At 35.0% G+C, this 24,236-nt stretch overlaps 1 protein-coding gene across 15 annotated transcripts in view; it reads left to right on the top strand.

The window, feature by feature from the left end:
- LOC105038955 (protein ENHANCED DOWNY MILDEW 2) overlaps positions 1-24,236 on the top strand; it is a 28,543-nt gene extending 4,307 nt beyond the window's left edge. For 9 of the 15 annotated variants that reach the window (XM_073242925.1, XM_073242932.1, XM_073242930.1 and 6 more), the window contains 14 exons: positions 656-752; positions 866-964; positions 5,025-5,272; positions 5,381-5,470; positions 5,634-6,050; positions 6,699-6,843; positions 6,937-7,038; positions 9,589-9,681; positions 10,520-10,561; positions 20,899-21,009; positions 22,881-22,952; positions 23,077-23,195; positions 23,304-23,367; positions 23,475-24,236. In XM_073242925.1, coding sequence (XP_073099026.1) covers positions 656-752; positions 866-964; positions 5,025-5,272; positions 5,381-5,470; positions 5,634-6,050; positions 6,699-6,843; positions 6,937-7,038; positions 9,589-9,681; positions 10,520-10,561; positions 20,899-21,009; positions 22,881-22,952; positions 23,077-23,195; positions 23,304-23,367; positions 23,475-23,990 — 2,215 coding nt within the window. In that variant the 3' untranslated portion in view covers positions 23,991-24,236. The remainder of the gene's footprint in view (positions 1-655; positions 753-865; positions 965-5,024; positions 5,273-5,380; positions 5,471-5,633; positions 6,051-6,698; positions 6,844-6,936; positions 7,039-9,588; positions 9,682-10,519; positions 10,562-20,898; positions 21,010-22,880; positions 22,953-23,076; positions 23,196-23,303; positions 23,368-23,474) is intronic. The other 6 variants (XM_073242934.1, XM_073242937.1, XM_073242938.1 and 3 more) reach the window with 6 other exon arrangements.

Genomic DNA, 24,236 nt, shown 5'->3' with positions numbered 1-24,236 from the left:
AATTATGTTTTAAATAGCAAACCAATGTCAAAATTCATTATTAAACTGCAAGGAGACTTGTAAGTGTGCTTATAAAACAGTCATGGTATTCTTAACACACTGCGAGAATTAGGGAAGCTGATTTAAGGAAGTATAATGGGAGAAGTTTCAAACTATATTGAGTTGGAAGAGAATTATTTAAGATGGCCAGGAGGACATGAGCATTTGTCGCTACTTATAGGTCCATACCTATGAGTACAGGCTCGATAGACATTGATACATGTCAATATATAATGATGTGGCCCCACTGGGATGGTACATAATTATATGCATCCCTATGTTGTGGCAATAACCTGCTGGCACAATACAATACTGTTAAAACAGTATGTTGTGGATAGGGACTTGATTACCTGATCATCACAAGATTCATAGTGAAGAGATGGTTGTCAAGGTTATGCAAATTTGAAATATTTACTTATGTTTTATCATTGTATAACATTCTCTTTAACTGAACTTTCAAGCATCACTAAACCTATAAGCTGCTTAATTTTCTGCATCTGTTTGATGCTGGGCATGATCACTGTGGAGTTGATGTGTGGTTATTTACTAATACTTATTGATGCTCTCCATTTTATTTTCTGTAATATAAGAGAAATTCGTCGTATGCCTATTGCAGCTGTGAAGGCAAGTGCCTGAGGTCCTTTCATGCCACTAGAGATGCAGGCATTGATACAGATTGTAGATCCCTTGGCTACACCAGGGCTCAAGTAGAGGTATCTGTTCATGAAATAAGCAATTTTACTCCTTTTTTTAACCTTTTTCTGAGGTTACTGGTTTGCTTTCCTATGTATGCACTTCTCTTTTTAATAATCTTTTCTCTGTGCAGGCCATGCAGATATTTCTATGCAAGAATTGCCGGTATAAGCAGCATCAATGCTTTGCCTGTGGCAAGTTGGGTTCCTCAGATGAAAAAGCTGGTGCTAAGGTTTGAAATCTTAAACTTGAAGTTAGTCCGCTTACACCTCATTTTTGTATTTCAGGAGATAGATTTGTTAAAAGTGATCTGCCAGAATTTTTGGAAAATCCAATCATGCGCTTTACTTGTATTAGTTATGCATGAAGTTGTTCTTTTTTGTATTAGTCCTCCCCCCCCTCTCTCTTCCTCTCGTTCTTCTCCCTCTCCCCTTCTCTGCCCTGTTGGTTTGGCCCGGCACGGACCGGTACAGACCCATAATGAACCATACTGCCAGCCAGCCAGCACAGGGTTCGGTTCCGGTCCAGCAGTCCTTGCTCAATAGTGTAACCTTTAAGTGTATATGCTTTCACCATTTGGGCTCTCTTATTCAACAAAACACCAGGCATGTTTTGGTCTTGCAATAGATTTTTGTAGCATGATGAATATTATTTGTTGCAGCACTGCACTAACGGGTCATGCAAGCATGTCATAATAGCTTTCATTTACATACCCTTCTTATCTATGTATGCATTTGTGTTCATATGTGTGTTACTGAAGATTACATCACCATGATCACAACTGTCAAGCATTAACCCATTTATCTGGTCTTCATGAATCATATATCAATACTTTATCTTTCTGTGCCACTCTTTTTTTGATTGGACCTTTGTAAATTTTTCGCTGAATGCCTATTTAGGTTAAGCCTTAATGTTTCAACTGTTGGAGCTTCATCACATGTCAGGGTCCTTCAGTATACCATGGCTTCTTTTGAGTTTTGACTTTCAAATTACGGATTTACCATAGACAAAAGCCTTAACCATCTCCAAAAGCTATAAATGCATAAATTTGTATTGTTCTCATTTTTATTTAGGAATCACTGATCAGCATATTCTTTATGCTTTTTTAACTTAATCTCTATTTGAGCTGATTACTCTGTCTTCTTTTGGTGCTGATTGGCTTAGTAACTAATGGCGAGGCTTAGCTGGACATTGAGTTATTGACTCATGCATCAAGGGCGAGTCATGAATTCTATGACTTGGCGATATTTTGCAAAAGATCAATGATTGTTATAATGAATTTTGAAATATCACTTGCATAAACTTTTGCATTATTAAGCATGGTTGACAAGATTTTTGACCATAGCAGGCCTTTGCTTGCGTATGCTATTTTGCCTGAGGGATGCTCGACAAGAAGGCTTAGCTAACAAGAAGATATTCATGGCTACCTTTGACTTATATTTTATCTCCTCTTTTTGTGTTGAATACTTACTTGATGGGTTCAAGCCCAAGTTAAGATGATGTTTAATCAATTGCTATTCATTGCTAGTGATTAAGAATCTGTTTGCTCCTCCTTATTTGTTGGATACTTCACTGCTAGTTCAATCACAAAATAGACAATGTTTCATAAGTTGCAAATTTTTTATGCTTAACCTTTCTTAAGTTTGCTACTTGTTTTTTTGTATCCCTCACAATTGATTCTTATGTATTGATCTTTTTGGACAACTAGGATCTTAATTATATTTGAAGGGCAAAGACTTGTGATTCTTCTACTGTATTGCCCCAAAATGGTTTGGTACTTGTATGGGGCTGAGTGGGCTATATTGGCAACCAGTTATGGTGGGAGTTGGTGGGGAAGTTAACATCATTCTTTTAATAAATACATAAAGCTGTATAGGTCAGGATATGAAAGTAAAAATTGGTAAGAGCCTGATCTTTGTGTTGCTTGATGAGGTGCCCACTGTTGAATGTTATTCATGTGAAAATTTGAGGTAAGTAATGAATCATGGACATAAGGGTGGGACCAAAGTTTGAGATTTGATAGGAAGGTAGATTTTATAAACTTCATGAACAAAATATGGGTTTGAATTCCTCTATATTGATTGAGTTGTCCCATAATGCTTCTATGTGTTGAACATCTTAATTGATTGCAACTATTTGTGTAGCTGTTTTTGTAAGATCGATAATGTTGATCACTAGTGGCATTTGCGATCATCAATATCATTATAGATTAATATCACATTTTATTATAAGTAAATGATACATATTAATGGTTAGATTCCAAGATTTGTCGTCTTGGTACCAGACTCCGTGCTAATACCATCCTATATTTGATGTTTCTTTTCTTTGCTTTTTCTGAATAAGCATCAAAACAGACAAGAACATGTGCAAGGTGCCAAATGCTGGTAGCGGACCTCATATCAGTTTTTTGCTGAAATTGTATGATATCGGGTACTGACAGATGGTGTGGGATTGCATCCCATACCACCACACTATGCATAGGTGCCAGAAACCTACTAGAATGGTACAATATTGTTGTATCATCTCATTTTGATGGTGTTTGAAACCTTTTACATGTGTGTATTGTATCTGTGTGCCTGGATTTTTTTAGGTTGCCATGTCTGACACTCGAGGACATTTAGCCACTTGTGATATGCTTGCTTTCATGATTAGTTTACCTACTACTGCTACTATCACTTGTATTATTGTTGCATAAATAGGGTGAGTTGATGGGGGGTAGAGCACTCAGGTAGTCAATTATTAATGAGTGGTGGTAATGTTGCACTTATTATTTATTTCTTAGAGTTAAAATGAGTTGCCTTGTTTAGTACATCCTTAACATTTTGTCGGCTATTTTGTGAGCTTCAATGCTTTTCACTGTTTAATATTTTGACATTATTCACAAGTTGAAAATCGTTCTCATGGGCTTGGGGGATGCATATATTTTGTCTTCTATTGTGGTTGCGGGAAACTAATAATAATGGATGGCAAAGTTGAATAAAAAGATCAAAGATGGTTATTTTTTAATATTAATGGCTTTATAGGCTTTGCATTACAGAGGATGGTATTTTGCAAGCAGGTATTCGAGTTTTGGATCATATGCCTGTTCTGCAACTTTCAATGTTAAAATATTGTTAAGCTAGGGACACTTGGCTCATGTGTGAGATTTAGGTTGAGCACAAAAGACTGATAGATATTGGATTTATTTGTTATGTGGTGAGTTGTCCTTTATGAGTTCCGTTCCCTGAATGGCACTTATGGCATCTGAGCAACTTCAAAGAGAAATTGGTGGTCACCTTTTTGAGGAAAGAGTGGAGTAAATATGCATGTTGGTATTATGAGACAAGATGATTCTCTGCTGACTGAAGGTGAACAGAAATGAGTCTCACATTTTGATCTTTTTTTCCCCCTTTTGTTCTTCGGATGGGTTTGAGGAACTTGGTTCTGCTGCATAGGTCATATATTTATGGTGTATCCGAAAGACATAATTAGCTTGGACAAATTGCCAGTGGGAGTATCACTGTTGGATAATAGGTGTGCCTTATGTTTGAAAAGTGAGATGCATAAGTTAGGCATTTTCTGAGATCTTACCAATGAAAGAGGGCGTGCCTCCATGCTACTTCTCCAATCTTTCCATTTCATTTTTGTTGCTTATATAGGACAATGGTTTCTAGTTTCTACTAGCTTGCATTCCGCTCTAAAAATTACGTTTTGCTTCCACTTATGGTTACCATTTTTTGTGTGGTTCTTTTGATCTAAATTGCAGACATTCTCCACTTCTCATATTTAAAACTGTTCTAGTTTTTGAAATGCAGGACTCAACATGCGAGAGTAAAAAGAAATTCCTTTTTATTGCTTAAGGATGCCCCTTGTTTACACTGACAAAATCCTTAAAAAGAAGCATATGAAATTAAATTACCTTACAACATTGTATTTGTCATGCTGATTTTATTTTTGATCCTGTCTTATTCTTACTATTTATTTTAAGAAATTTACTTCTTGAAAAATATTGAATACAATCACTACATTTTTTGTCCAATCATAGAATATTTGCTGACTAATATTTATGTAGATCTCAGATGCTATTAAGGTTCATGTCCCAATCATGTTCATCATCATCATCTTCTTCTTCTTCTTGTTTCCCTATTTCCAAAATATTATCTAGTGTACATTCAAATCACACTATATTGTGCACTCAAATTTTAACTTTTCGCTGTAGTTCTAAGATATTATGGATATGTAGCTCAACCTTTTTTGTCAATTTTCTGCTTTATATTTTTGTTATAAAATGTGTGCTATCTGTCTGTTTTTAGGTGTTTCGTTGTGTTTCTGCAACATGTGGCCGCTTCTACCATCCAAAATGTGTTGCACGATTACTTTTTCCTAAAAATCAAGCAGAATCAACTGAATTTCAAAGAAAAGTTGCAAGTGGGGAGTCCTTTACATGCCCTATTCATAAATGCATTGTTTGTAAACAAGCAGAAAATAAAGAGGTTTTGGAGTTGCAGTTTGCACTGTGTAGACGCTGTCCGAAGTCATACCATAGAAAGTGTTTGCCGAGGTACTTGCAAATTCTTCTCCAATTTTCAATTGTTCTGTAGCTGTGAAGCATTTAATAAGTAAAACCATTATGTTCTTCTGTTGATCATATTCTTGCTGCATTAATCAGGAAAATTTCTTTTGAAGGTTCAGAGGAAAAAGGTATTATGCTGAGGGCTTGGGATGATCTTCTCCCAAATCGTATCTTGATTTACTGCCTGTATGTTCTCATTTCGGGGGTTGCTTGTTTCTTTTGTGCTTATGCATTGTAAATGTTACTGTTGTTTGCAATCTTATACATGCTATAATCAGGTACTATTGTTTCTCACTTGTTTTTAAAAACATTGGAATGCTAATACTACTGTTGTCTTTGTTTTGGCCAGGAAGCATGAGATTGATAAAGATCTTGGAACACCTATACGAGACCATATCATATTTCCTGAAGTCATCGAAAAGAGAAAATCTGTGGATGAATCAACAAAATTTAAGATTTTGTTGAAGAAAAGGAAGCTCTCTGATGACTTGCCTGAAAAGCTGCCTTCTGAAAATTCAATTAAATTATTTGAGAAGCTTTCTTGTGCGGAAGATAGTTATGCTGCAGGTAAAGCTGGGAGAACTGATGCAAAGCAAGTGGTAGGATACAAGAAAAAAGTTGATATTTTTAGAGAGAGCACAGAACTGGACTCAAGTAGGGTATTGAAAGTGAAGGGGAAAGCTCCAGTGTCGGATATTTTTCCAATCTTGACTGGAGAGAAGTTTCGTAGCTCATTTCCTGCGATAGATGGTGTAATGAAAAGAAAGTAAGGTTCCACCACTTTTTTCAGATTAAATTGTAACTTTTGTACCTTGTGGATTTCCTAGCCCCATGTTGGGATGACTTAAAATTGTCTTCTACTAGATATTAGGTCAACTTTATGTTTGAATTCGACAAGTTGGTGACTTTATTGCTCAATAGTACTTCAGTCTGTAGTCTGTACTATCTACTTAGGTTGCAATGAAATCTGGTAGCTTTGAACAATTGAAACTTTTGTACCATGTGGTAACTCTGTAATTTGATAAAACATAATTTGAGCAACCCATTTTTGCAGCCCTCTACACTGTTTCAGAAGGCTTCATCAGAAGTATATTCATTGAAAAAAAATGAACTATATGTGATAAAAAAAATTATCTTTATTTATGTACATGTACATTATTAGTTTGTTAAGTATTTCCACCTTTTATAATTGGAGAAAAACGATTGTATATAGTTAGATTTCCCTTTTAAGTCTACCTTCTTATTAGGCTGCTAAATCAAGCCATGAGCAAGCAGCGCCGTTGCTGCTTTCCAAAATGTTCAGTTATATGATGTTTTTTCTTAATGCTAAATTTGATTCATTATTTTATTTTTGGGCATGTGTCTTGCAATTTAAGCTCCTGGTGTATTTTATTTCACATATGTTCAAATGCAGGCTTGTTGCTTTAATGACGGAGGTATCATCCACATTAGCACTTGAAGATGTTGTAAAAAAGCACTCAACGCCATCAACCCATTCATACTCTGCGAGGCACATTGACAAGAGCATTACTCTGGGAAAGGTGGAGGGTTCTGTCGTGGTAATCATCCATATAAATCTGAAAAACTGATATTTGTACTTTTAAACCTGGTGCTTCATGATTGTAACTATCTTTTAGTTGCTTTATCTTCAGGCTATTCGAACAGCTTTACAAAAGCTAAAAGATGGTGTCAGCATTGAAGATGCCAAAGCTGTATGCGAACCTGATGTAGTAAGTCAGATAATTAAGTGGAGGGTATGTGCAGATATATCATGGCAAACCTTGTTTTTGGTGCATTTTTGCTACTGAAGTTCACAATTAGCTCTTTGTTTAGTCTTAGAAAATCTCTTGTCACGCCTTTTCGTTGTCAACAACTATATAATTATTTTTACATTGTGTTGGAAAAAGCTCTTGTTTTTGTATCACTACCTATTACTCAATAAAAAAAGCAAATTTTTTTTTTAACAATACAAAACTATTAGTTTCTCTGTAACCCAGTTCCATCTACATCTTTCATATTTGTTGCCACACATTTGTTTCTCTATTTAAAGCTGGTGTATGCACAATGACCATCTGGGGGAGATTTGTGTATGGGATCATCACTCAGGATCCTTTGATGGAAGAAAACTACATGTGCTGCATTTCGAATTAGTATTATTACCGCTGTTGAAGTTTGGAACAGGATCAGTATTAATGAGAGATTTATATTGATTCTAAGAATCTATTATTTTCTTCTTTGTTTCTGTTATGGGTGATACAATAACAGGATTTCAGTGAAGAACATGTGAAGTGTCAGTAAGCCACAGATTAGAAGGAAGGCTTGCAAAATTCTGCTTAAACATTTGGGATTGATGAATGTTTTGATGCCAATCTTTCTGAGGTTGAGTATGTGAGCATGACATTTGGAATTTTGCTTGATGACTGCTGTTTAAGAAAGGATTTCTGAGGTTAAAGTTTGGGCAGGGCCTGAAGTGTCCTCAGTAATCTTCTTGATGTGGAGTGTGATATTCTTTTCATTGAGGATGCCATATATTGCAGGAGAGTTTAGGCTAGTTGGCTAGCATGTAGCATACATCTGGACATAAATGATTTTATTTGGCTAATTAATCTGTAAAGGGCAGATGGGGTGATGAAAGTGACCATGTAGCCAGGTGATCTCAGGTGAGCTGGCCTGCATGTTGTTCTTCATCCTGCAAGCGCGAAGGATTGAACAATTTAAAGTATGGATTGTCAATCAGACGAATGAACAATTTAAAGTATGCATTGCAGGCCATGGAGTTGTTGGGGTTTAGTGTTAACTCGAGGTTTCATGGTTAACCGACAAGGGAATTGTGCTTTCAGATTTTTAAGGAATCTGGTATTAAGGCAAACTGTGGGATAAGAATCTTTACTTGAAGGCACACTTTCCATGGTTGATTTGAGAAGGACGTTCTTAAGTCTTTAAGTGTCATATGCCTCATTTGTTAGGGCTAAATAATTGTATGGGGTTTTATGGACGCTTCTTGAAATTTTGATAGAATTGCTCAATTAATTGGGTCAGTGTGATGCTCGGGAATTTGCATGGTTTATGATAGACTTGAAAAACTTTTGCATGGGCCGTTTTCTTCAAAAAGCGATAATACTTATTTGGTATTTCTTCCACAGATTTAGATGAGCCGTTATCAAAAAGTGATGTTACTTAATATGTATCTCTTCAACATATTTAGATGAGGCATTTTCTTTAAAAAGCGATGCTACTTATTACATATCTCCTCCAAATACGGTTATGTAGCCCTCTCTAATGGTGGTAATAAAAAAAGTGTTTTTTATGAGTTCTTTTCAATTTTTTTTTTTTTTGCTTGCTTAATGCGTCTGATGCCCATGGATCAAACACTCATCTTATGTATGAACATGTGCACTGTGCACAGAAAAGGTAAGAGAAAAATGCCAGTAAATAATTTTCCTGTTTTGAAATGAAATGGAAAGAGTCAAAGTACTGCGAGAAATATATGTGTCATCAAACTTCATGTTGCCGATAATTTTATCCCAGGCTTGGAAGATCGGTTTTTGATTCCAGTTTTGGTCATGCCCACCAAGTTTTGGTTTTGGCAGTGCAATATACCTTACTCAATTATGAAAAGTTAGAAATATTAGAAATAATATGCAAAAAGAGGGAAATAGAATACTTGTCGTCCGTTTTCATTCGTTGTTCAACTTCTTTGTTTGTTTTTTTTTTGGGGTTAATTAATTCGGTAACTTGATTTATGCACCATGGAAGCACCTGTATGCTGACTTTAAGGCGTATCTAGGTGTCATAATTCACTTAATCAATGCAATCTCAGGCTTAAATTTGCTTGCATTTGCTCTTTGTTCTTGATATTTTTACTTGTTTTTCATGTCTATTTTTCTTGTGAGATTCTTTCATGGACTCAGACTTTATTTTGGTTGGGACTGCCATCAAATACGCAAGTAACATAGTTCACCTTTGGGCTTGTGTCTTTTCGCAAGAAGTCGTTCAATAATGAAATTTCATGCATTTTCTGTCTTTGTTGGAGTTGATTGTATTTTTAAGAATTTTGTTGGTTGGATCTACAAAGCTCTTTTCGGAGAGTCCAATTTCAGCTTTTAAGTTGGTAATTTTCTATTTCTGCATTTCTTGCTCTTTAATCTTTTTTTTTTTTGCCCTATTCCATGCTTTTACATCTCTTTCTATCCTGAATGTGGTAATAATTTCAATGTGTGGCATTTTTAGGTGTAAGTGTAATTACTATATCTGCAAAATAATTTTTGATATGTTTTTTGTTGGAAATTGTTGTTTCCATGTAGAATCACCTAGGAGTTTATCTCGCACCATTTCTCCATGGTATGCGCTACACGTCTTTTGGACGCCATTTCACAAAAGTGGAGAAACTTAAGGAGGTCTGTGCACAAATTATAAATAAGCAACCACCTAGTTAATCTCTCTCTCTCTCTCTCTCTCTCTCTCTCTTCCTGTCTGGAAAACATTCAAATGAGGTTGTCTATGCATTTACTTTGGGGGCTGATTCTGGCTGCTTTTGAAGTTATATTTGGTTTTTCTATGCTAAACATGGGGAACTGCTTTTTCCCAAAATTTAATATAATTCCAAGGACCTTTCTCGTTGAAAGAACTCTTCATTCTATCATGTTGGTCAATTTGACTAGAAATATTTTTAAAACTCATGTTTAGTTTGGGAGGTGTTATTTCGCTGTATCATTGGATTAGAGACCGCAAATTTCTTCTTTCTATTTTTCTTTTGCCAACTAGCTTGACTAGAAGATTTATTATAGTTCTTTGGAATTTGGATCAGAGTTATAGATTTTTTTTAGTTTTCTTACAGATTTATTATTTTCTCGAGTTATTATTGTTCTCTGAATTTCACTGCACATTCTAATGATAAATGATGTTTGTTTATGGCAAATATGACATTCTTTACCTTGTTATGTTTTGCATTCACTCTTTAAAGAGCAGAATGTGTTTCTATTATTTTTAAGAGTCCAATTAAATTATAAAAATGAATCTTCCTGGATCAGTACATACTGCCCCATTTAGTACGTACATGCTCATGCTGCATGCTCTTAAGTTAGATGCTTTGCGCAACGTGCATAATTTGTAGGCATTTTAATCAATGAAAAGTGCTGATATTTATATACTGTTCTTGTACCTGTTATATTTCATGATTCAGGGACTACTGTAATCAAGATTACCGACACTGATAGGATATTTGCTGATGTGCAGATTGTGGATATGCTTCAGTGCTACGTAGAATGCGGTGACATGGTAATAATTTTATTCGAGTCTTGTGATCTTGTTTTTGTTCTCGGGTGATAGGACCTGGCTCTGAATTGCCATTTATTTTGAATGCAAATGTATAAGCGATTAATAACTTTCAGGGTATCAATGCAGGAGAAGAATCTTTTTTGTTGCTAACTTGATATTATTTTATTTGCAATGCCCAGTTATATTGTTTGATGCTTATTGTTTCTTAAATTCTTTGATTCCGAGGGTTACATTTTTAGGTTTTGGTTTATGTTACAGTCTGTAGGAGGCTAAAAAATATCATAGGAAGTTTTTGCAGGCAAAGGCTGAAACTGAATATGAATAGAAGGATGTGGGAATTAAATGACAATGAATATCCAAATGCTAGATAGAAAGTATGATTTTAGATTTACATAAATAAATTTAGGAAGATAGTTTATGACACCTGTTGAACTTTGTAATGATCTTTTACATTATGGCCGCATAATACCTATTTGCTGGTGTTCATTTTGTGGCCCGATCTTCCTTTCTCAAGTGGCTCTTCCATTTTAATATCCACTTGGGATTTGAATGGGGTGGGCATGGTTCTATAGTGGCATAACACTACTATAAATTGCAATGACTTGCTCAAGTGCTGTAATTGCTAACCTAACAATCAATAATTTAGCACCTAACAATATTGAATTGTTAAAATTATATGCTACTACTTTTTGGATGAAATTAAGCTTGCTTGATTTAAGACACTTGGCAAAGTTTGAATACTTTTGCAATCAATTGTTGCTGTATGTAGACCTGCCAAGTATTGGGTGTTAGCCTAGTTTCAGTTTTGGTCCTATCCAGTTAAGGTATATTGTGTCAACAATATCAAATAGAGCAATTAGATGATGGCTTGAATTGATGACCTGGCATGTTACACGGATTAAGCCTAATAGTTGAAATCGGTTCTGTCTGGTACTAACCGAACCCTATGTGTTGTATAAATTATTTGCTTGTTAAATAGATTTATGCTTTATATTATCAATATGATATTTCTTGTTATTTTTATCTTTAATCCCATCCTCTGCCTTTTCTACTTTGTTCTTCTTTTGCTCTCTCCTCTTTGCATTTGCTCAAGCATAGGCTTATGATTCTTCGGTCTAGATTATCACCTACCATTTGTCTTAAACTAGGATGGTGCTTCTCTTCCTCCCTTTAGCCTGCACTTTCCCTGCTTGGTAGCTTCTCTCCCATTAGTCCCCTCTTTGCCCTCGCCCCTTTCCTTGTTTAACATGTGCCTTCAATTTTACTGGAACACCAACCAGTGTTTGTCAGCCCCACCCATGCTGCTCCCGTGCTGCCATTACTCCTGTTTATTGTTGGCTGGTGCCTTTTTTGCCTCATCTTTATCCTGACGTTATCCCAATTTTAACATATCTGGGATGGAGTTGGATATCAATTTTTTTCAAGGTGAGCTTTGGATTGATATGGTGTCTTATAAAAAATGGTAGGTTAGGCCTAAAATGTTCTGTATTAAGTTTGACTTGGCCATGACCAAATCCAAACCAAGATGTTGACTTGCCTAGCAGCAAGTTTTTAACTTTTGGTAGAATGGTGGCTGTCTCGGCCGTCTTGTCTCGTTCCTATAACAAAATGGGATAGGGATGAGATTGGGACTCTGAAACCCATCCGTGCGGAGAGAGAAGAAGAAAGAGGAAAGAAAAGAAGGAAAAAAATGTAAAGAAAAGGAAAAAATGAAAGAAAAGGAAAAGGAAAGAAGGATAGGGAGAAGAATAAGAAAGGTTTGTAGGAAGAAATATAAGAGAGAAGAAGAAAAATAGGAAAAAGAAAGGTAGGGTTAAGAAAAATCAAGAAGAAAAAAAAGGAAAGGAAGTCAGACGAAAAAAGGAAGGAATGGAAGAAGAAAAGGAAAGAGAAAGAAAGAAAGAATAAGGGGAGATAGATGAAGTACTTGGATGTTTGATTGGGACAGCCTAGTGGTAAAGATAAAATTGGAATTTTTTTTCATAAGTATGCTGAATTGGAAAGGAGAGCAAGAATAGTTGTGAGAGCAAGGAAGCGACATTGAACATGTATAAGCATAAGGATGTGCTAAACAACATGTTTGGGATTGAACGGTTGTAATGATTGAGTGGTAGAAGTTAAATAATTATTATCAAAATGTAGGTTTACGCTCCGTTTGGCATTGCTGTTTATGGTAGAGCTTTTGTCACAGAGCTTTAGATAGCGAGCTTTTGTTAGTAGAATTTTTTAATAGAAAGCTACTTGCTATTATGTTAACCGTATTTCTGAAGTGTCTAGACCATTAACATATCTTTGGTATCCAACCAAGAAAATGCTTTTAGGCCTCATTTGGGATTGCCTTTTAGAGTGGCAAGAGTGCTTTTTGTTGCTGAAAAGCACTTTCGGGCCATATTTAAGTGTTTAGTAAAAAGGCTTTAAATTGCTTTCTAGCGCCCAAAAGTTGAAAAACCTCCATTGGCAAATAAACTTTACACTATGGTAGCATTTGGAGACCTAAATGGGACCACCAAGGTGATCTTAGATCATTGGTGATCTTTGTCCGGGATAATCTAATCTTTGGTGATCAAACATTACTGCATTTGGTATGCTATGTTCCAGTGATCAAAGATTCCCAAGTATTCACAGGTAACCTATTTGATATTTCATGGGAATCCAAGATCACATACCATATAATACAAAAACTATCGATATATTCTATAAAAATTATTTATTAGTCATATTAAATGTATTATGGTAAAATATTAATTTATTTCTTAATATATTAATCATTAATTTATTCCATAAAAATATATTTATTAGTCCTATAAATTAGTGATCGTACAAAGATATATTAATTGTTCTTATAGAATTAATATTTTAATTTATACTTATAATACTGAAGATATTTATATAATATATTAATCTTATATTGATATATGTAACATTAATATATTATATAATATCATATAATTTCATATATATAATATTTATATATTATATTAATATTATATTGATATACCAATTTTTTTTGTTAGATTGAGGTATTGTTGTCCTCAAATTTGAGCCCAAGATCACTATCTTATGGTGAACTTGGATTCCTTACCTCAAGGATGGATATCTCATAATTATGTTAGGTTGTGATTTGAGAAGTGAGGGTGATTTGAGATTACTGACTGCAACATAGGATCACTATGGTACAATCAAATTTGGTGATCTTATCACTATCACTCACATTATCTTTGATCTTAGGATGATCATCTTGTACCAAATACCCCCTATGTCATATTGATGTGAAAATAATTTTGTAATATGATACTGTGATAATATTATACTAAAATAATATCACATCACATTATTATAATAACGTAATACTATGTAATATTAATAATTATGATACTTCATATCAATATTTTATTTCATAATTATTAACTAATATTTTATTTCATAATTGTGATATGATGTAATATTATATTATTTTATTTAATTTTGTTATACTATACAATATTATACAATATTATTTTTTTATAGTATTATACTATCACATTATAATATTATAATATTCTATTATTATATTCAAGGTTTCAAATCCTGTGGGATGGGGCTGTCCCGTTTTTTATGTGGAACAGGACGCACTCCCATCTTGTCTTGTCGTGATATTTAGGAGATATCCCAAGATATCTCGATCAAGATTCTGGAATATTGGCAGGACGGTCCTGTATAGGATAGTATCCCATCCTGGTGTCCTAGCGGATGTCTTGTTGGGACTTGAATCTTTGATTGTATTATTCATAATAAATAATTTATAAATTAAGAATAGTTTTTAATAATGGTTCTTTATCTTTCAAAGTGCTAAAAAATTGAAAGCACTATGCAATGTCCTTTTCTTTCTTGTGCTAATAGCATTTTCTAAGTTTGGTTGCTAAATGGATGTTAAAGTTCCACAGCATTTTAGAAATAGAGTTACCAAATAGCAAGTAACCTTTTGTTAAAAGTTGCACTTCCCAAAGCTCTGCTATCAACAACAAACCCACACAGGGCCTTTGGATCAACAATCATAATAAAGGATATGGTATAATGCTTTCAACTGTCTAACTATTTATATTATCAAAAAATGTTATTATGAAGTATTATTCATTTTTAAGTTTTTTATTTTGATATTTAACTTAAGTAATATAATAAATAATAAATTTTACATTATTATGAAAATATTAATAATAATTATAATATTGTTATATTACATAAATTATTATCATATAATAATATGATATTCTCATTTTAGTATATTTTAAAGCATAATATTATAATGTTATTATAGATATTATAATATTACAATAATGATGATAATAGTGAAATATTATTATAACATTATATAATTTAATTTTGTAATAGGTAATATTAGGGTTATTCAAGCTTACTTCAGTTCAAGCCAGCAAAATTTTAAAAAAAATCCTGCTGACTTTAGTTTGAGTTGACAAAATAAAAAAAATTGCCATTATTTTGAAACAAAACAGTGAATGTTATATTAACAATAGCTTTCCTATTGTTAATATGATATTTATTTAGATGTCTTATTTCAAAGGTATAACTCTTCATTTCTAAAATCATCCAACATATGAACTATATTTGACATCTTCGTGAAACTGTTGAAATGTCTGCTTGGATCATACATCCAATGACAAAATTGGAATTATATCTCCCCATTATATTCTGTAAATTTTTCTTATGTTACCTATTTCCAATTAGAAAAGACAAATTTGGATTATATCTTCCCATATTTTGTAACTTTTTGCTATATTGCTTATTTCATAACGACAAAATTGGGATTTTTGTAACTTCCTCTATGTCACATATTTCTTGTTAAAAAGATCTAAAATAAAGCTTTTCAGAAATCTTAGTTAATATTTTGAGGAGCTCCACAAATGCTCTTCCATTATTTTCAAATGTTTTCGCCAGGATCATGTTTTCGAAAACAGAGACAAACCCTACAACAGAAGTTTTCAAACTAATTATAGAGATGCAATACTATAATAATTATATATAAATATAATAATATTTATATAATAGTAGTATCTTTATATAATATTATTAGTTAATGCTATTATTATCAGTAATAAAATAAGAAGGCATAATATGTTGATATAATTTTATGCTCTATATAGAGGTTATATAAAATATATAACTTATTTAATAATTATATTAATTACATACTGTAATAAAATAATAGAGATGGAGCCGATGGTGGTGCCTAATTAATTTATCAGGTAAATATTATTATCATGAGTCTTGATCCTCCGATCGTCTTCGGTGCCCAGTCTGGTTGTTTGGAGACTATTGTCCTCATCGATCAGCATGGTCGTTTGGAGATCAGTCTCTGGCACCATCATTGTCCGTTGGAATTCAACATGTGATTCAGACTTGCCTCCCAATGGTATTTTGAGCTTACTTTAGGGGTGATGGTGATGCGGATGGTCAAGGGGACAGTGACCATGGTGGCCATGATAGCAGCGGAGGCAAAGGCTCTGGCAACGGTAGCCTTGTGTTATGGTAATTGTGCAAATGGTATGCTTGTTTCGTTGTTGGCATCGTTAGATTATTGCGACTGTATCAAGGTTCTGAGTGCTTCAGTCTTATTGATTATTCGATGAGGTCTACCTTTTGAAACACCTTGCCACCTACACTCGGCCGTCTATGTCATCGGAGTTGGTGGAGATGGAGATGGATATTGCGGTAGGGAGTGCGGCAACGGTGGCAGTGATGGTAAAGGTGACAATGACGTACTAAAGATCCTTGTCATTCTTGATCTATTGGGTTTAATGTTGTCTTGGTGGGCATTGCTGTTTTCTTCGACATAATCTCAAAGCACCTCTCTATAATTAGTTTGAGAACCTTTTTTGTTGGGCCTGCAAATGTCTTTGTAAATATAATCCAAGCCAAGATATTTAGGGAGAGTGGAAGAGTATTTGTGGAGTTGCTCGAAACTTTAACTAAGGTTTCTGAAAAGCTTTGTGAGTTTGTGTTTCTAAATAAGAAATAGGTAACATAGGAAAAGTTACAGAATGGAATGGGGAGATATAATCCCAATTTTTTCATTAGGAAATTAGTAACATGGGAGAAAGTTACAGAATGTGGGGAGATGTAATCCCAATTTTCTCATTAGGACTTGGCAACATGGGAGAAAGTTATAGAATGGGGAATAAAATACCAATTTTGTATTTCTTGATAGAAAATATGTAACATAGGAGAAACTTAGAGAATGTAATGGGGAGATATAATTCCAAATTTATCTTTGGAGGCATAATCCAAGTAGACACCTGAATAATTCCATGAAGATGTCAAATATATTCTTATGTTGGATGATCTTAAAAATGAGGAGTTATGAACAATTATCTTGGATGATTTTAGAAATAAAGAGTTATACCCTTGAAATAATTCTTGCTTTTGTGCTTGTTACCTTTTTTCATTTATTCGTTATTTGCTTTGTTAATATAATATCTATTCAGATATCATATTAATAATATGTTAGTTGTTGTTAGTATGATATTCATTGTTTTGTTTTGAAATAGAGGTGGGTTTATTTATTTTGCTGGCTTGAACTTAAGTTGGTAATTTTTTTTTTTTTATGTTGACAGTGTTTATGCTACAGTGCTTTGAATAGCGACAAACTAACAACTGCATTTTTGCTAAACGAGCACATAAAAGAACATGTTAGCCACTCTAGCTGCTTACCTTTTTGAAGTGTCCAATTAACTCTAAGATTCAGTTGGAAGAAAATAAAGATTTAGACTAGAATAAATGGTAAGCCATTAAGCAACTATGGGGAACTAAGTTTTTCCTTCAATGTGCCAGTTGGGTGGATGCGAATGAAGTGCACTATCATATATTGAGGGTATTTTGATTTTATCTGTCCATAGCTGCTTAACATTTCCTCTAGTGTGCAGTGAGTGATCTTCAACTCCATTGAGCATTTATGTCAAAATTATAGGTTAAGCTCTTTGTTGTTAGAATCGTACGAGTCGGGAATCGACTCTTACGATTCGAGACGATTCAAGGTTTGGCCGAGTTGAACTGAGATGGTGAATCGAAAATGTTGAAGAATCATATCTGAATCGATAAATCATTGGCTGAATCATGCAAATCGATGGATCGTACGATACCTTCGAGTCGGAAAAGTAAGTTTTCGGATGTTGTTCATCATATTTGGAAGTCGAAGAGTCCAAATTTTTTGGTATTTCAGCTTTTAAAATGGTTCGCAGAAGGAAATCGAAGCCAACTACGAACCCTTTCAACATTGATTTCTCCTTCTCTCTCCTTTGTTCTTCAATTTCTTTCTCTGCTGGTGCGTGCGACTATTTTTCCAAGCTTTGAAGACTTCAACATAAGAGGAAGGCATCTTCTTCTTTGCGCGAGCCCCCATTGCTGTTTCTATCTCTCTTCCCCGTTCCTTCACCATCGGCCCATTGCACTTTCTTTTTCTATTTTCCCCTCTTTGAGGAAGCCCGAAGCCCTATTCCGTGGACTTCTCTCTCTTCAACTGAGAGAGACGAGTGGACCGTGGCCCGTGGTCCATGAAGTCTTAAGGCCAAATCAAACTCAAAAGCCATAATGAGTATTCAGGAAATGTTCAGAGCCCTCACTCCCTATTTCTTGTATTTGGATTTCTTTAATTTTTTTAATAGTTCTTAATTCTTATTCTTTTAATAGGGCTTGGGCCGGTTGACTAACAAGTAACAACTTGCACACTTCACATGAATATTTGATATCGGCATATGTTTTAGACTTAGTATTTTAAAATTGAAACTTACATATGCTTTTTGAGTGTTCTTTGATTGATAGATGGGTATACATTTTGATTGTACTTTTCTTTTTATATTTGTTGAATTATTTTGTTATACAAATTTTGATTTTATGCTGATTTCTATCATTTTGTAAAAAATTAAATTTGTTGCTGAATCTTAAGATTTGAGTTGTGATTCGAGTCACGATTCAAGCCAAGGCATGGGCAATTCATGAGTCGAATCCCGATTGGACAACTATGTTTGGACACCTTCAAAGGTGTAGAAGTACTATAGGGAGGTCATGAAGCCAATGTTGTGCTTTCTGATAATTTTTACAGCAAGCTAGATGAAAATATGATCAGAAATTATTTTTTGTTAAATAGGCTTTTTGGAATAAGAGAGGTTGGGCTTGGTATTTTTAAGAACCGCTACTTGTGGATGCTAAGCGATATTAAGGAAAGATGGAAGGGATACATCGAAAAATGAGATGCTATGCACACATCTGGTTAGAGATTACCTGATCAAAACATCAGATCATTGGAAAAGAACTTGCAAGATGGAACCTATTTTGATCATGCAGGAAATGTTCGATGAGCGACATCATATCATATACCTATTGGCCTTCCTAATATCATGGCATATCTGCATTAAATGGGAACATATATTTGTACTGTGTTTTGGTAATCCTTGTAGATATGATGGTCTAGGGTTAGAAAAGTTCAGGAATTTAAATTTAAGCTGATATTTTGGTGTTAATTTTATGCTTTTCTATCTTACTGATGCTTGTAATAGTCCTAAGGGTCCTTTTTTTTTTTTTTTTCGGATTTTCCGTTGCTTTCAGGTTTGGTCTGAGTTGTTAGGGGATTGTTTTCCCATTTGTTGAGATAATGAATAAACTATGATCTGTTTTGGTAGTCCAAACATTGAGATGATCGGGTACAACTTATCCGTTTTGGCTATATATAGGCAACAGGTGTGGTTATGCAGCTAGCATATCAGGTAGAAAATATGAGGCCTTCAGCCTCCTGCTCACTTGTAGCCATGGGAGAGGCTACACAAGGAAGCTATGGGAACGATGGAAGAAAAGAGAAGAAAGAATAAAAGAAAGTAAGAAGGAAGAAAGAAATGCAAAAAGGATAAGGAGGAAGAGGAACAGATGAGATGTTGACTAACCCTTCTCTTCATGCTCTCAGTTTCTCATTACTGCCTTTCTCATCATCAATTCACAGCTGTAATACCTTGTATGGTCCCTGTGATCTGTTGAACTTATTATGCAACTTGCTTAGTGATAATAGGACTTTGAAATGTTGCATTGGAAATGTTTTGAGAAATTGATTTGTTGGTTTTATTTTTCTTCTTCTCTTCTGTTCTGGGCTTGAGGAGTCACCCTTGGATGGGGAATTTAATCCCATTCACAGATTTTGTTTCAAAATCTGAAACATAAACTAAAATCTATTAATTACTTCATTTATGAGTTTAACTCGAGATCATAGCCTACTGTGGGTTCAATTCATCAAAATTGGGTCTACATGAATAAGACTAGGGATGAGTGAATGAGTAAATGCCAAATTGGACTATGAAAGAAAGCCTGGGCAAGTTGATGTGTATTCTGGATTTTTCAAGACAAACTGGTGGACGACATTTGGTTACTTGACAAAAGGATTGAGGTTGATGAAGATGTTCCTGTAAGATTAAGTGAATGAAATAAATGTGTAGCCTTTGCATTTTTGTATTGTTATTTAATACCATTTGGAAAAAGTAATAAAACAGTTATATGACAGGTTACTGATATACGTTAAAATTTTTGGTGGTGAGATGGGCCATGAGGTCCAAGACTTAGGTGAAGACTCTGAAGGTGTAATATTAAGGTAGTTGTATGGAAAAAGTGTGAGGCTGAGTTTTTTAAGAGGTAGCGCCAATCTTGATGTGTTGTGTTTGAGATGGTTGCAACTTTGAATATGTGCAGCTTTGGATAATTTAGGCCTTGGTGAGGTGGGGTCTAGAGTACAGCTTGAAGCATGTGAAGGAAATAGTGAGGACCATAAGATTTGTATGGTGGTTGCTAGAAATGGTTGAAGATAGTCTGTGATTTATTGGATTGGCTTTGGATGCAAGTCATCAATGAAGTAGGTCCATAGCTGACTTTGATGGACTTGTCATGGTGTTTGTTTGTTTGCTTGCTTTCCTCCCTATTAGTAGTAACATTAGAAAACTCCTGAGGCTGCATGCTAAAACCGCTGAAGAAGTCATGCAAATATTTCTTTTCATTTGGAATATTTATTTATTCTTTAGCAAATAAGGTAAAGTCAATGTTAATAATTTCTTCATTGAATTTTATGTGTGATCTATGACCTTTTGAGGATCTTGTGCGCAGCTGTGTGATTGACAAGTTTTCCTGTCTTTTTGTTCTCTTTCTTTTTTGTAGTATAACCCAGTGGTTGCATGGTGGATGGGCAACTTAATTATTGACAAATACAATTTGTATACGAGATCTGATGCAGCTTTATTTATAGAGCATTAGTGCAATTCATATTATTTTCTTTCTTATTTGATTCTTGATTTTCTTATTTTCTTTCACTGCAGATAGTTGACTTCTGCTGTGGTGCCAATGACTTTAGTATACTAATGAAAGACAAGCTGGATGCTGTTGGGAAGAAATGTTCATTTAAAAATTATGATATCATGACACCAAGGGTAGTTAATGCCTTTTGTTCAAGCTGCTGAATTTCAAATATTCTGCTGTGGATCAGTTATTTTATATAACTTAAAGATAGAATAGGTCTAGGTGTTTGTTTGCTTATATTATGGATTTTTGTGCTTAGAGCTTGTGCACTTCTGATAACGTATGAATGCCAATACTAAGTGCATATCCAAGATCAGTGGCAACACAGTATGAAAAATATTTTATATAACTCTTTGCACTAGAAGGTACTCTTGTCCGAGTGTAAAATGAATTTGATTGTAAGCCTACAAGGTATGGAAAATGTAGTTTTATGGGACATTGTAATTGCAGTTTGATCTGCGCCTTACTGAAGATCTATCTATTTTTGGAGGACCTTGTAAGGAACAAATGGCAATGTAGGATTCCTACAGCTCAACCCAAGTTGATAGGACAACCTTGGGATTGACACTGAATAGTAATCCATGTAGCAAGTCCCCAAATTGATAGAGTTGCCATGTTCTTGTCTACTTCTAGTAAATTAGATTGATGGCCATGGTAGATATGACACTGTTAGCGTAAGTATGCTGGACATAGTATGATCATCTAGTACTATGTAAATTATAGGTCTTGTTCAATGACCTTTTGTTGTTGGTGCTAAACCTACATATTTTTTATCTGTCCCATCTCCAACGTTCAGATGTTTCTGTGCCCTATATACCTCAAGAATTTCATGCCTTTTCCTTCTGCCTGAAAGTTGTCAATGGGCTGGGCTGGTCCAATCAGCTTAAACAGCTTGCCTGAAAAAAAATCTAGTCAGAAATCAACTGGCTGGAGCCATGAGTCAAAGTTTTAAGCCCTGGTTGGTTGTACTTGTGCCAATAAATATTAATGGACAATTGCTTGGCCTGATTCTGAGCCCAGCCCAGAAACAAAGAGCGAATACCTTGGTTCAGTTTGGGCGTCATATGTTTAGGCCAATTCAGACAATGCTGAGTCTAGTGCTTTCATTCCAGAACAAGGCTTGGGGAATTCTTGGCCTGGGCCTTCCTGGTTGCAGATTGCAGACTTTTGACTTTTTGACTCCTGCATTTGTGTTTCTGAGTTTTCTTTTTTCTTCTTTTGCCTTGTATTTCTGTTAGGATGTGGTGATATTCATGCGTCAAGACTAGAAAGGGGGTAAATGGCTATTGTTTCTCTAGAGCTTTCTTTTTTCTTTTTACAATTTCTCCCCTTAGCATGTTGAACTAAAATTCATTTGAATCAATTTTTTAGGTTAATTTTTCCTTTTAGGTTGGTCTTTCACTTAGTGTCTGATACTTCGTTTTACCATATGCAGGATGTTTTACATCCTTCTGTGATGTATCAGATGCAGGAACACCATTGTTACACATTACCTTAGTTATGTTGCATGGTATTGAGTTGAAGTCATGTTTAATGGTTTATCTTCTTTATCTGGTCGTCATTTCATTGATACATGGAAGGTAGATAGTTGAAAAGAATTGGTTGTTTGCATTACTGTAGTGGCATTGCGTGGTATTGAGTTGAAGTCATCTTGCATGGTTTATGTTTCCGTCTGGTCATCATTTCATTGATACATGGAATGTAGATGGTTGAAAGGAATTGGTTTGCTTGCTTGTTATGCATACAGTGAAGCTAGACCTTTACATGATTTAATTGTTCATCCTCAGACTAGTTAACTGCATTGAATATTAAGTCAAATTCCTGCAATGTCAACCATTTTACTATCTTTCACCATTGAGCTGGTTTGAGGTGATGGCCGTAGTATTATTTTACTATCAAGTATTTGTGTAACATGCATAAACATGAAGTGGACGAGTTTATGCCACTTTAATATTTTCTCATAATTAGAATTGAAATCAAGGCTTATAAATGTTATTGGCAGAATGATTTCAATTTTGAGAAGAGGGATTGGTTTACAGTGCAGCCAAATGAGTTACCTGCTGGATCTAAATTGGTATGAAAATATAAGCTTTTTGTTATGTGGTTATTTAACTTTTTTAGTGACCTGCCTATATGATTAGATAGTTTTATAACCATAGATTTTATATTCTCATTTCATTTATCACTGACATGAATAGATCATGGGGCTCAATCCTCCCTTTGGGGTCAAAGCATCACGTGCCAACCAGTTCATTGACAAAGCCCTGGCATTCAGACCGAAGCTCCTTATTCTGATTGTTCCCCAGGAGACGGAAAGGTATTCAACTTCCGGCTGCCTCCTGCCCTGCTTTTACTAGGAATGACAACAAGAGTTCAACTCTCTGTGGTTGATGTGAAATACTTTCATGCTTTTTGATCTGGACAGAGTAGATGAAAGAGATCCAAGATATGATCTAATCTGGGAGGACTCTGAAAAACTCTCTGGCAAGGTATAGTGGAAATCAGTAGTTGATCCTGTATAGTGATTCATGTTTACCCCGGTCTTCTGGGAAGGGCCTCCGTTGGTGAATAACAGCAACTATTTTCTTTCACGCAGTCCTTCTACCTACCTGGTTCTGTTGATGTTGATGAACAGCAGATTGAACAGTGGAATTTGAGGCCACCTCCCCTCTACCTATGGAGCCGCAGTGACTTGACAGAGAGGCACAGGGAGATAGCTATAAGGCATGGCCACATGCTCAAGGAACATGCCGGGTCTAATGATGAAGAAAGCCAAACAGATAGACCAGTAGATGCTCCTCCAGCAGAGCAAAATAAAGAGAGAGATTCTGCTCTGAAAGAGAAAGAGCACAAGGTTACGAACGATTGCGACAGATCGGTAAACCCTGTGGATAGGTCCCAAAAAAGGGTATCAAACTGGAATGAGGAGGTATTGGAGGGAATAGAGAAAGATGAACTGTCAGATATGAGCATTTCATCTCCTGATAAGAACGATTTCCAATTCCCATTTGAAAACCAAATCCCATCGACTCCTTTTGGCTTGTCCGACTTTGCACTTTGTCCAGAACCCCGATCATTCGACCAGCGTTCTTATGGTTGGCTTGATGACTAATGTTATATTTGGATTGTTTTCCTGGTCATCTTAACAAATATTCTATGGCCGCTTTTGAATATGTTGCTTTCATTTACATTTGAATTTACAATTGCCTATGTAGTTTTGATGAGGTTTTGACATGCCAAAACTCCATGGTGAAGGTTGTGCTGTAGTATGATGGGCATGAATTGCAACGATCTATGGTTTTGGAGTTTGTTACACACTGCACAAATACTTATAAAATAATAAGGAACTTTTTTTGAA

Source organism: Elaeis guineensis, chromosome 1 (assembly GCF_000442705.2).
Source record: "Elaeis guineensis isolate ETL-2024a chromosome 1, EG11, whole genome shotgun sequence".
Classification (NCBI taxonomy): domain Eukaryota; kingdom Viridiplantae; phylum Streptophyta; class Magnoliopsida; order Arecales; family Arecaceae; genus Elaeis; species Elaeis guineensis.
Note: the sequence above shows the minus strand (reverse complement) of the source record. Positions and strands in the feature narration are given on the sequence as shown.